General features: G+C 39.0%; 1 protein-coding gene across 7 annotated transcripts in view; it reads left to right on the top strand.

The window, feature by feature from the left end:
• The window catches only part of LOC124305878 (glycogen-binding subunit 76A), a 24,821-nt gene extending 12,037 nt beyond the window's left edge, over window positions 1–12,784 (top strand). For 3 of the 7 annotated variants that reach the window (XM_046765825.1, XM_046765826.1, XM_046765824.1), the window contains one exon: window positions 6,968–12,784. In XM_046765825.1, coding sequence (XP_046621781.1) covers window positions 7,067–9,067 — 2,001 coding nt within the window. In that variant the 5' untranslated portion in view covers window positions 6,968–7,066 and the 3' untranslated portion in view covers window positions 9,068–12,784. The other 4 variants (XM_046765823.1, XM_046765821.1, XM_046765827.1 and 1 more) reach the window with 4 other exon arrangements.

Here is a 12,784-nt window from a genome sequence, read left to right as displayed (position 1 = left end):
ATGTTCAATAACACATTCTTGGATGTTTGGCAGTTTATTTCGGCAATTTGATGCCTCTGCCTTTCTCTGTAGTCATGCAGTGCCGGTTCCACGAAATGTGTGTTTTTGCAAACACGCTTCTGCTTTTTCGGAGAGAAAAATCTCCTTCACTTTTACATGATTCGTTAAATGTGAGAGAAAAACAGCGTGATTTACTGGTATAGGTGAAAAATTGAAAATAGTTTTCACGTTTTGTTCTTCTTTTCAAAATTTGCAGACAATAATTTGAACCGTTTTGGCGATCGGAAATCGAGGAAAATAACTTTTTCACGATATGAATTAGTTTACACGATGCTGTAAAGAATTTTATTTATGTAAACACTTGAATTCCGGCGTAGTTTTCTGTTCCTGGAAAACGAATGCCGATAATCTTTGACTGGGAAAGTACTTGAATACCGTCCAATCGTTATCAGCTAACATTGCAGTTTGCAGTATATTGCAAGAAAATAATATATCGCTAATACGGTTGCTACGCACTCGCAGCATATATGTGCCAAGGTAGCCACTTAGGCATGTGCCTACGAATCCCGAGTCCCTCATCAATTATCAATTTGATTCACGTGAGTTTCTCCCTGTGCGTAGGATACCTTATAGCTACAAAAGTAGCACGAATTATGCACCAACTATAATCAGCATTTCGTATTTTCGTGTCAGAAATTTCTACAATTATCACACTGAGAACACACGCTAAAAAAATTGTTTAAATATTGTTGGAATTACGAAAAACGAGGCACGCCTAACCATTTTGCGCCATTGTCGATCCTTTTTTGGTTATTGCAACGCGAAATCAGTTTCTTCGGCTTACTCTACTTTATTAGTTCAATAAGGCCTTAACGTCAATTTATCGTTGCACAAGCGTTAAATTTTTGTAACGGTTACAAGAGAATCTAGTAACAGTGATCGTAATGAGAATGAATAGTTACGGATACCAGACTTTCCGGTAACAGCTAGAAAACTAATTTTTATTTTGTACTTGGACCTATATTTTTCGATTGTGGTATAAAATGAAAATAGTTAAGGACTGAGCGGTAACCGGAACTTAATTTCTCTCAGTGCGACTTTTGCTCTTACCATTTCCCGCACCACTTGTTTTGCTTATATTTTAAGATATCGCATTTGGTTGTTGAAGATTTCTCTTTTTTCTTCCCTCGAGTTTATAACATTTCACGATTCAATACTTTTCAGAATTTATCTCGTTCTTTGACAGAAGTACTTTTTTTCTTGAAAAAATTTGAAGCTCTTGCCAAGAGCGAAATATTCGAAATAGTCGTAACTTCAAAAATACCGAGAAAAACGTCGCAATTATAATTTGATTCACACTTATTTAGATTCTTCGCGTCATGATTTTCTTGGTTTTTCATACCGTGTACAAAAAATGATAAAATAAAGTTACGGGAATAGTAGTAAAAAATATTAAACGACAGGAAAAATTGAATGTAGAATAAAACCGTCGGCGTTTTCTTCGGTACTAGATTTTTCCCGTCATCTCACCCTGTGAGTTACGCCACTGGTCGCGAGCCAGGAACATCACTGGTCAACCCATTGCAGAGAAGTTATTGTCAGTCGGTGTTCACTGTCACTCTGTACCGGATTATCTTCAGTTTCAAGTCCATGTATACCTATATTGTGTATAGTTATGTCGAGATATATTAAGCGAAATGAGAAAATGTGAACGGTTAATTAACAGTGAGATGCGAAAATTTGTGCTGTGTCAAAGTTTCTCATTTTGAATAATACAACGATTGAAAAAAATTATTCGCAATGATTGAACGTTTAAACAAACCGTAATTCCACGGATATTATGTTTACTTTGTCATTTCCGTTCTTTTGTTACTAAAATTCTATTATGCGTTGGTGAATTACAGTGATTCGTGAATAAATAAATAAATGAATTAAATAAATGAGTGAATGAATGAATACCGACAAAGTAAGTAAAAATAAAAAGATCATTCTCAATGATACGGATGAATAATATTCGCAATAACTAAATTGAGTTATCGGGGCGCGATTAGTGATGAACCGATAACCGTTTTTTACACGTGCACAAAAATAATAAATAATGATATGTCAATCGGTTTATTTTTCAACTAGCCTGAGTCGGAGGAGTCAGCTGCTGCTGTGAATAAAAAAATGTATGTCTTCGCACAGGGGAAATAACCTTAGATAACCTTCGGTTGGTTATAAATAAAAAGAGCGATGAATGGGTGGTGATCCCGAAATAATCAATACTTAATATAACGTGTTTCCGATCACTCGAATCGCACGTACGTTTTTCATATAATATATACGTACAACGCTTAGTCCGAGATTACAGCCCGTCCAAAATATTCCGACGAGTTCGTTCAACTCCGAATTAATAATCGCGATAATAATAAGAAGAGAGTCGAGAAAAAGAAATAAAGAAAACAACGAAAATATATCAATATGACGCAAAACCAAGAATTAGATTCAACAGCTGCTCGAACTGTCAAGACGGAAACACCGCCGGTTCAGATCACCGGTCATAATTTAGCGGTAATGCTGACTTAGTCTTACAACAACACCTGTGACAATGATTGTTTTATTCATAAATCGATCTCACCGAAAATAAAAAGAATTCCTATTATTGGTTTTCACAATTTTAAACCTGTTGATTATTTTTGTTCGATAAACGATAAGATTCGTCGTGAAAAAGGAATTTGTCGATGCTTAATTGATTACATTGCTTGAGAAATCGGGAAATCGGTTCAAACTAGCTTTTGATGATCGGATGATTATGATTTGAGTCTGGTTTTAAGCGCGATACAACAGGTCCTTTCGAGGCTTCCAGAGTCTCCCTTATAATGCTTGACAATTACTTAAATGACTGACAAATGGCTGCAGCGCTCTCAGAGATGACAACAATCACGAGTCAACTCTTTGCGCTTTGGTTTGTGTGTACGTATGCGTGTATGTACGTATCCGTGTGACTTAAATCCACCAGAGAATGACGTATGAAACAATTGCAGGCAATTTCAGAGTCAATTGATTTATTTACAAGCCAAAAGCACCCGTGTTTTATAAATTTATAACCTACCGAGGGCATTTATCTTCGAATGACGTTCGCAAAACGCTGCAATTACGCTGAAACCTATATCAGAATCGTTTCATTCACGTGTCCATTATATTTCCGGCGAAGAACCCCGACTAAGTTGTTGAAACAGGAAAATTGAGCGGGTTATAGTTTTCAAATGAGAGCCGTTCGAAGTCCTCGACAAATCAGGGAGCACCGCGCGAAAAAATAACGGCCACTTTGCCACCGGAAACAACTGCCAGATGGCGCTCGCTTCGATCTCCGCGTGCCGATTGGCCGTGACTTCAACCGGCTCTCGTTCGAAAACATCAACACCCACGATTTTCTTTCATTCGCAAATCCGTTTCGGTTTACAACGAAGAATACAGTTGTCGAAAAATTAATTGAAAATTTTCGATTGATCGATCGATGATTGTAAGATTGAACATCTACTAACGGTTAGATGGAAAGCCAGACGTTTCTGCCGATACTTACTTGTAAAGAATAAAGCACCTTCTGACCCAAGTAATTGTCGAATCAAACAAAGTGATCTCCTCATAGTTATTTATGAAGAACAATTGAACTTGGGGGGAGATTATTTCGCTACTTTGATCTTAGCGGTTTCTTTTTTGTTCGATTTTTTTTTTCACGATCAGTGGAGAGCTTTCGCCGGCGAACACGTCGACAATGCCAAAGTCGTAGATGTGAAGACAGTTGTAGGAAGGTGAATTGTTCGATTGTACGTGATGCTGGTATGGCACGACACCTGGCAGCGTTGTTGCGGAGATGACATTTTATAAAATTAGTACTTTTCGCCGTCTAGTAACTGTCAAAAACTAAAACATTCTCTGTTTCTATTTACCGAAATTATTGTGATACGCGAGGTTATTCGGGGTCAGACAATTGTAACCGTAGTTATTGCTGACTGCTGCGCTACCACACGGTTTTATACGTTATACGTGAAGTAGGTTCAATGTTTACCTTCTTGCAATTTAGCTCAGTAATAGCGTGGAGCATATAAATAGGCAGGCGTATATAGATCGTTCACTTGCAATCCAACAACACACTCTTATCACATGGGCTGCAGAAGGCCGCATACAAGATGCTGCTGCCCACTTGATTCGTCGATGCATGTGGATCGGTTCAAAGGAATCTTAATGCTTGAGCAGCTCTTTCTGTTCCTTTTTCACTTTCAGTTTGTGCAAAAACACGATCAACGTCTAGACGGCGCGTAAACTCGATCTTGAATCAACATCGGATATCGATTATCGACGATTTTGATAACGGGTTTAAAAAATTAACTCCTATATTACTTCAACGAGTTTTATTTTCGCCAATAGTAAAACTGCAGCTATCGTTCTCTCTACTACACCATTATCTAATTCTCGTTACAACTACTTGTAAACGGAGATTAGCGAACAGCTGGTATTTACTTATAGGCATACTCGAAAGGCGAAGAACCTTTCGATAAATGTCACATAGCGTCTATAAGACACAGTAAGAATTACACGCAAATCAGATTAGGTTATCTAAACTGTTATGTATATACGTTATGTACCGCGAAGCTAGACCGTATGAGCCTCGGATAGCAAGGAATGTCTCACGCGTTATTACAGTCGTTATTATTACATAAATACGTACTCATCTACACCGTTAGCAGCGACCATGACCTGATGTCATAATTGTCCTTATCAACATTCGAGAATCGAGGAACGCTTCAATTTTACCGGAAATTGATCAACCGAGGTACGGGAGAAAATTCCAGGCTTAGCCAAAGATAAACTCACACCAAATAATCGCTAAGTATCTATCGATACGTGTAATACGTAATCCACCAAACGGAAAAATAAGGAACAGGCGGGAACGGCAATCGAAGTTGTTATCCATGGTCAGGAATTGAATTCCTCGAGCTGTTTGTTCTGCAAACCGGATAATATATCTCGTTCGAAGAATTTGTTTGCGAACGATAAAGGAATAGATTATGTCGGTACCGTATACATAATACTTAATACCATCAGTATCCATGTAAAAGAGTATTATTATTACACGCTTGTGCGAGGTATCAACTTTTTTCTCTTCTTTTTTACTATAGCTCTCACATTATTATAGATATTCAGGTATCGTTAGGAATTTGCCTTGTAGTTAGTGCAAATTGGAGGCTTGCAATATTGAACTGAGCCTTATTTCTCATTTTTCTCCTTGTTATTCGTCCTCTTTACAAGTATTTGTTTTTATGGATAGTGGGAATTAGGTATGAGAAGGTAATCCGGTGAAAACATACTCTAACAAAAAATCCAAACCATTTTGTTTCTCAAGTGTCACTTTGGGACAGACGAGTTAAACGTTATGTTTTTTTCATTCCTGCCCGACAATTGGTGACGCGTTACTATCAACCTCGCGTACTAGAACACGTAGTTTCATTCGATGCCAATTGGTTGCAATCGTCGCTCTGTTCCAAGCACGACGACGCCAAAAATATTAATAGAGCGTCTCGAATGAAACTGGGACGGGTTGAAATCATGCCGGGTGGTATTAAGATCCAGCGATCATTGAGTCTGAATTTCTTTTGTTTTCATTTTGCTATGTAATAAATTAAGAATACACTTTTTTGTATCTGTCTACTTCCCAAAATATCCGAGACTCCTTTTTTCAACAAAAAAAAAAATAAAAAAAATCGTTCGATTATTCGATCTGTGCGCATACTTTTCCCAATGTGAAACGCGATAAGGGGACAAACTTAGAAAGTATTGCAACAAAAATCACTCGTGATTTTTCTAAAGCGACGGAAACAACTAAAACGAGGAAAATATATTCACAGTAAGTAAGAATAACAAGGAAATAAAAATAATGATGGGGTACTGTATTGTGATAAAACCTTTCAGTGTGCTATAAATAATGAAACGCAACCTCGTTCTGGGAACCTCGAACGTAAATCGGTGCAACGTATCTCAGAGATTGCTCGGTGTGTTGAATTTTAATGAATTACGCATCTTATTATCGTGAAATTGTACGTTTCATTAGAAATTTTCCAATCTTTCGCTTGTTCCATACTCTTTTTTATTCTTCTTGACGTTTCAAAGACGTTGAAACGCGATGATTTAACTGTCTATAAGTCGAAAATGAATGCGCAAAATAAATGGAAGATAATTACTGTCACTCAAAATATGTCAGCGTAACCTTCTTAGCGTTGGAAAATTCATATTTAGCTATTTCGACGCTTGGTTGACCTCGTTTGATGCCAAAACTATACATTGCAATGTTAGAAATAATTTTTGTAAATGTGATCCCTTCCCATAGCTGAGTATTTGTGTGCCAAAACTAACGAATGATGTGTGAGATGTATCGACGAAAAATGTTAGTATCTAGATTGGAAGAGTGAAACTGAAATTAATTCAGGTGAACTTTAATTACAGAATCTATTTTCTTAGCATCAAAAAAAGTTGAAAACAGCTGCAATTGCAAATGAAGCATAAGCTCAGTTTCTAATCATGCGCATCATAATTTTGGAAAAGTAACACCGTTGTTTGTTTTCTTTTTTGCTAGAATCACGGCGCTTGTCCGATTTTTATCAAGCCTATTATTGTATCTTTGAATAAATCAGTTCATTATTTGTGACTTTAATAAAATGATTTCGTTTATAACTCTATGAAATTTCAGCGTAACCAGTATGCAAGATTTGCGATAAAAATTTATGATTTTAAACGTTCAAATTGAGTTGTAATTCATCAAGAATTGACAAATGGCACGAGTCCTCTGCCAAAAAATGACGCAGGGATGGAGTTGGCCTAAAATTGTAAATGAAAAAAATTTTCGTTCATTTACTTTAAAATTTGTCAACGTATTATACCTCCATCGCTATCCCGACACTAACGTGCGGTATTCGCTCATTTGTTTCAGGATTTGAACGAGGTCCGAGACCTCGGTGCCTCGGGTTCGGAGGCGTCCGGGTCTTCGGCTATAAGCGCAGCCATCGAGGATTCCGGTGTAGAAACTGTTATGGGCAGTACAGACTCGAGCGGAAACGCGGGGGGCGGTCAGTCCTGCGGTCTCGTGAGTTCCCTTTTCCCGAGCAGCTGCAGGGGTCGCGCCGAAGCTTTCGCGCGTCGTCTTCATCACCGTCTGACGTCGCTAGGCGGCGAGGGGGATGAACGAAAGCTCAGCGCTGAGCTGGCGCCATCTGAGACCTCGTGGCTTCACTCGGGAGCTACCGCGGCGCCTGCGCAAAGCCAACAGCAGGTACTCCAGCGCCAGCCGAAGCACAGCTCGGACTCGGACCTCTATTTCGACTTCGACATCGATGATCCGGACGGCCCCGAATCGCCAGCCGAGGAGATTACCGCCGCCGAGCTTGCGGGCCTGCTACTGAACCCCGAAGCTCTCCCTCTCACCCACTGCCCGGAGCCCGGCTCACTGGGCTCGGAGTCTGGGTGCGTATTCTCGTCCCCGGCCTCCGGGGCCTCGCCGGAAAGCGACTCGTCCGAGGTATACTACGATCCTGAGACCTCGGAGGCGGAGCGGGCCGAGTCGTTCTACGACCTTGAGAATTCGGACAGCGACGATCCCGGAATTGAAAACGGGCATACGGCCCGGGTCGTCGGACGGATACACGGATCACCGAGACCCGGTGAACCACCACCTCTGTCTAAGGCCGAGTCCTCGGAGTCCTGCAGCGAGTCGAACGCTTTTGGACCGTTCCGTAATGCGAAGACGACGGGGCACAAGGCAAGCTCTGAGGACTCTCTCGACACTACATCTCCCAGCCACGAATCCCTTTGGAGCACTTTCGACGACAGTACGATGTCCCTTCAGGACGAGAGTCCCGCACGGTCTTGGGGAATCGGAGGTCTCGTCGCTCCCGTTAACGTTCACAAGTCCCACTCCGACTCGGAGATCATACCGTCTTTGAACGGGGCGAACGACGATGGCGATATCGCAAGGATCAAGCCGAGGAGTCTTCAATTTCCGGGTGGTAGCGACGAGGCCCAGAGCGATACGGAGACCGACCACTCGACCTACAGCAGTAGCATAAACATACCTGGTGATCTTACCCTGGAGTGTCCGAGCGGGGTCCGAGTATCGCTGCAGGACGATGATCTGCTCGTTAAGAATGAGGTGAAGCTAGAAGTTCAGGACGAAACGGTGACGAACAGCGAGGCCGAGAAGATGGTTGAGCTCCTGAAGCGGCTCGGCACCGGGGAGTTGATCGACAACGAGGATGAGAACGACATCGTCGAGGAGGAGGAGGAGGAAGAGAGGCCACGCAGGGTGAGACGGTGCTCGTCGCTCAAGACCGGAAAGACGCCACCCGGAACTCCGGGGCGCAAGAAGATCGTCAGGTTCGCCGATGTCCTTGGGCTAGATCTCGCCGACGTGAGGACGTTCCTTGACGAGATACCGAAGGTCCCGAACTCCGCCTACTCGGATCTCAAATACGACGATACCCTGATCAAGGAAACCTCACCTCAAAACTGGCACTCCAAGTACCTCCAGACCCAGATTTCCAGCACCCTGGCTAGACACAAGCCTGAAAAGCTGCTGGTACCGTTCTTCCAGCAGCCCGGTGGCCTTTCCGACTTCCTCGACAAGGTTCGCGAGCGTCAGGTATGCCTGGAGAACGTCCTCGTCCAGGACCCCGTGAGTCTCTGCCTCAGTGGTACTGTCAGGGTACGAAATCTCGACTTCCACAAGTCCGTTCACATCCGTTACTCCCTGAACGGATGGCAGAGCTTTAGCGACCTTCAAGCCACCTATGTTACCAACTCCTGTGACGGGTTCAGCGACAAGTTCATTTTCACGCTTTATTGTCATACTCTAGCCGTTGGTCAACGGATCGAATTCGCCGTCAGGTATCAGTGCAAGGGTGCTCAGTACTGGGACAACAACGCTGGTGCAAATTATTGCTTCCAGTGTCTACCCGCTGTTCCTTCCACTTCTTATATACCCATTACTGCTAACGATAACGGATCCAGGGACTGGCTTGAACCTGCTTTTTACTAGGGTAGCCTTTTCCAATGCGCTGGATTATTTAGGAGGCGACAGGAATCGGGTGAAATCCGATCCTGGAATGGAGATTATGCGATGATGTTAACCATGATCATTGCCGCCATTATGCAGGGGGAAAAGACAAGCGGAATTCAGTCAGTAAACTTTTGAGGACGGTATGAGTTGGCTTGGAAAAATTGAGAAAATACAGATTCGGTAAGAATTGTTATCACTGTATCAATGGAACAAGTCAGTGATGTCAACCATGGAACTGAACTTATCAAACTCATTGCAGTTTGTCGATCATCAGGAATGGGGAGTGGTTGAAAATCATGCATACCGAAATGAACAAACTGCAAGTTTTATCACAAAGTGACTTTTTTGTCGTAGAGAGCAATATCAGAAGCAATGTGACTAAATCTGTAATTTCCCAATTTCTCACGGTAAGCTCACACGGTGATCGCCTCAACAGAATCTCAAAGTGAAAATTTTCTCTTCGCACTTAGTCCACTTCCTTTTCAATCCAGTTTCTTACTCTTTTGATTTCCGTGTGCTTCTTTTACTCAAATTTTCGTGATCAGTTGATCATTTTCGAAAAATCCTATGGCAACTCTACTCGAATTATTACGAGTGTCTCAGGGCTACTGCAAATCTGGAAATTAAAAAAAGTCAGGGGTTTTTATTATGTGTCTGAATTTCGAATTGCTTCAGCATTAAATTAACATGTTTCCAGTATAACGGCTCAGGTTCTAATATTCACGTATGATAATTCGCAGAGCAGTGAAAACTTGGAAGGCGATAAAAAAATTGTCGAGATGGTTTATTTTCACTTTGCTATTCCTTCGAGAATTACGACTTTCGATTACTACGATTACTAAGCTGCAGCTGATTGTGAGTTGAATCATCGCTACAATTATCGTTCGTAAATGGTGCGAGTGCGAATTAAGTGCAATTTCGTTTGTTTTTTTTTTTTTTTTTGATTTTCTTCACAACACGTAGAGTAAAGAACTTTTCAAATATATATCCCAAGACGCAACAAGCCTGCCTCATTGAATAAAGAACGAAGAAAGAAAAAATGACTAAACAACGTTCACTGTTGTGACAAGATCGTATAGCTGAATCGTTCGGTGGAGCGAATGCAATAATAATTATGCAGCGCGGAATACGTTACAGCTGCGATAAACGAGAAAGCCTTGATAATAATCTGCAGAATATCTTTGTATCGCGGAACAAACGCGAGTTTTACGATCTTAATTTCCATTCTGACGGAAGCACAAAAAGAGTTTTAGTTTTTTTTTTTTTTAATCTTTCTTATTTTTTCTCACAAATAATCAGATAACGGTTACTTAACAATTCTGCTCTCTAATTTCTACAGACACATTTGTAAGTAGCATAATCGAGGAGAGACACTAAGACAAATCGATTCTGGTCTTTACGTCCAGTTATAAGAATAAAAAAATCGTGCGTATTACAAATTTAGCACGATCTTATCATGTTCCGTTCAGAACTTTGTTTCACACTGGCATACCTAAGAAATAAATAAATGTCGTGCTGATTCGATCGTATTAATAATACCTATTATATAGAAAATCATACACTACAGGTTCAGAGTGATTATTATATACATATAATACGTCATGACATTAAAGTTCTTTTCCCTATTAATTTTTTTTTTTTTCTTTTCTCTAGACACTCGTTGTAAATTTGGTATGATTTCAAAGACGGAGAAAATAAAAGTGAAATAGAGAGAGAAACTAAGAAGAAAGACGAGTTGGGGAGGGGGGGGGGGGAAGAAGTTAACATGTAGGCGGTATTAGGATGCTTATGAATTGGAAAAAAAATGCCGATTGTTGGAACCGATAGACTGAAACGAATTGAATTGAATTATATTATCTGTTACGAAAAGGTGCGAAAACCAAGGAGATATATTGCTGTTATGATAATTGAATAGTAATAAAAAACAAAAAATGAACCGATAAATATTGAGAGTGAATTACTAACGACTGTACGGTTCAATGCGCGTGCGCTCAACTTCGAGAGCAAGAGCAGTTGTTTTGTCATGGTGACCAACATTCATAAATTCAGACGACAGGTCTCCCCGATGCATGTAACCTCAAAAAGTTTTATGCCCATCGGTCATCTGAATTTACGAATGTTGGTCACCCTGACAAAACAACTGCTCTTGCTTTCGAAGTTTAGCGCATGCGCATTGAACTATATGGTCGTTAAAAATTCACTCTGTATAGAACCGAACCTATATATAGATATATATTTTCTAGGTTTACATTTACGAAGGAAAAATATCTATCTACTTATATTATTATTACTATTATTATTATTATATGTTATATCCGTTCTCCACATAACCGAAGACGCAGACTAACGAATTTAAGCTTATAAATAATACAAACCTCACGGTAAAATGTGTCCTCTTTTATTTTATAACAATAAACATAAGTAATGATTGAAAAAAATTAGTCATACGTAATGAAGTTGTAAAGGATAATATTTATCTGATTAGAATTTTCGATGGCAGCGTATTGAAATTTGATTTTTCTGATTTGTGAATTTTATTCGTTCGAATCCATCATAATGTAATAATATTGTATATTAAATTTATACACGATAAATATCGAATTGAGATTGTAGAAATGCGCTACAATCGAATTTGAATTTGAATTGATAAAAATATTATTATGTATATGGTTATAAACGGCATAAATTTAAATATATAATATACGTGACGTGTCAAATGACTTAGATTTTAACGAAACTTATAGTATATTATATATATTACATGTTATATTAATATATTCATATATATATATGTGTATATATATATATATATATATGTATATATATAACTAGTATATTTTTCTATGTACGTATTATCTCTAGTCTGTCTGTAGAGTTTTTTTCTTCTTCGATAAGAGAAATACAAAACAAAAATCCAACAACCAAAATATAAAAATATCGAGTGAAATGAACGAGCAATTAAAAGGTCGACGAATTGTATAATCGAATAATAAAGAAAATTGATAATGGTAAAAAATAAAATCCATATAATCGCAGCACGATTGAATTCTATAGGTAGGTAAAATTTGAGGGTGGAAAGAGAGGAAAAACTATATAACTCCAGATGTATAGGCACTGCGTAAGAGAAATTAATGACAAAAAATGATAAGAATAGTGGAATGAAACGATCTTGGGCAATAATGATAAATTATCGAGACCACTGAAAATAAATAATAATTAGTCTTTGTTGTTGTTGTTGTTGTTGTTATAGTTGTTTTTAGGCCATAATATATTTTTTAAGTTTTAATTTCATATCCATTATTCATTTTCCTTTTTTTCCAACCGATCGTGAAAATGATCGAATCTATTCCTATCATTTGATAATTAATAAAAATCGAACGTACACTGTACGCGCAATATAATTATAACATTACATACGAATAATTGTAAATATATTATATACATTGAATAAAACGTGCATACATCGTGTATATATACGTATCCCAAACACCTATTATATGTATATGTATATATATATATATACCTGTATAAACTATGAAGTGTGTATCGTAACACGTTGTCACCGAAAGCAGGTTTATATATTGTATACATAAACTATTTATAAATATATACATATATTGCATACGCAAGCAAGTAATAATGTAACGTTGTTTCAGGACTACGCTGATATACACAATAAATCGTTTTCCTTTTTTC

The sequence above is a fragment of the Neodiprion virginianus genome, chromosome 5, assembly GCF_021901495.1.
Source record: "Neodiprion virginianus isolate iyNeoVirg1 chromosome 5, iyNeoVirg1.1, whole genome shotgun sequence".
Lineage (NCBI taxonomy): Eukaryota > Metazoa > Arthropoda > Insecta > Hymenoptera > Diprionidae > Neodiprion > Neodiprion virginianus.
Note: the sequence above shows the minus strand (reverse complement) of the source record. Positions and strands in the feature narration are given on the sequence as shown.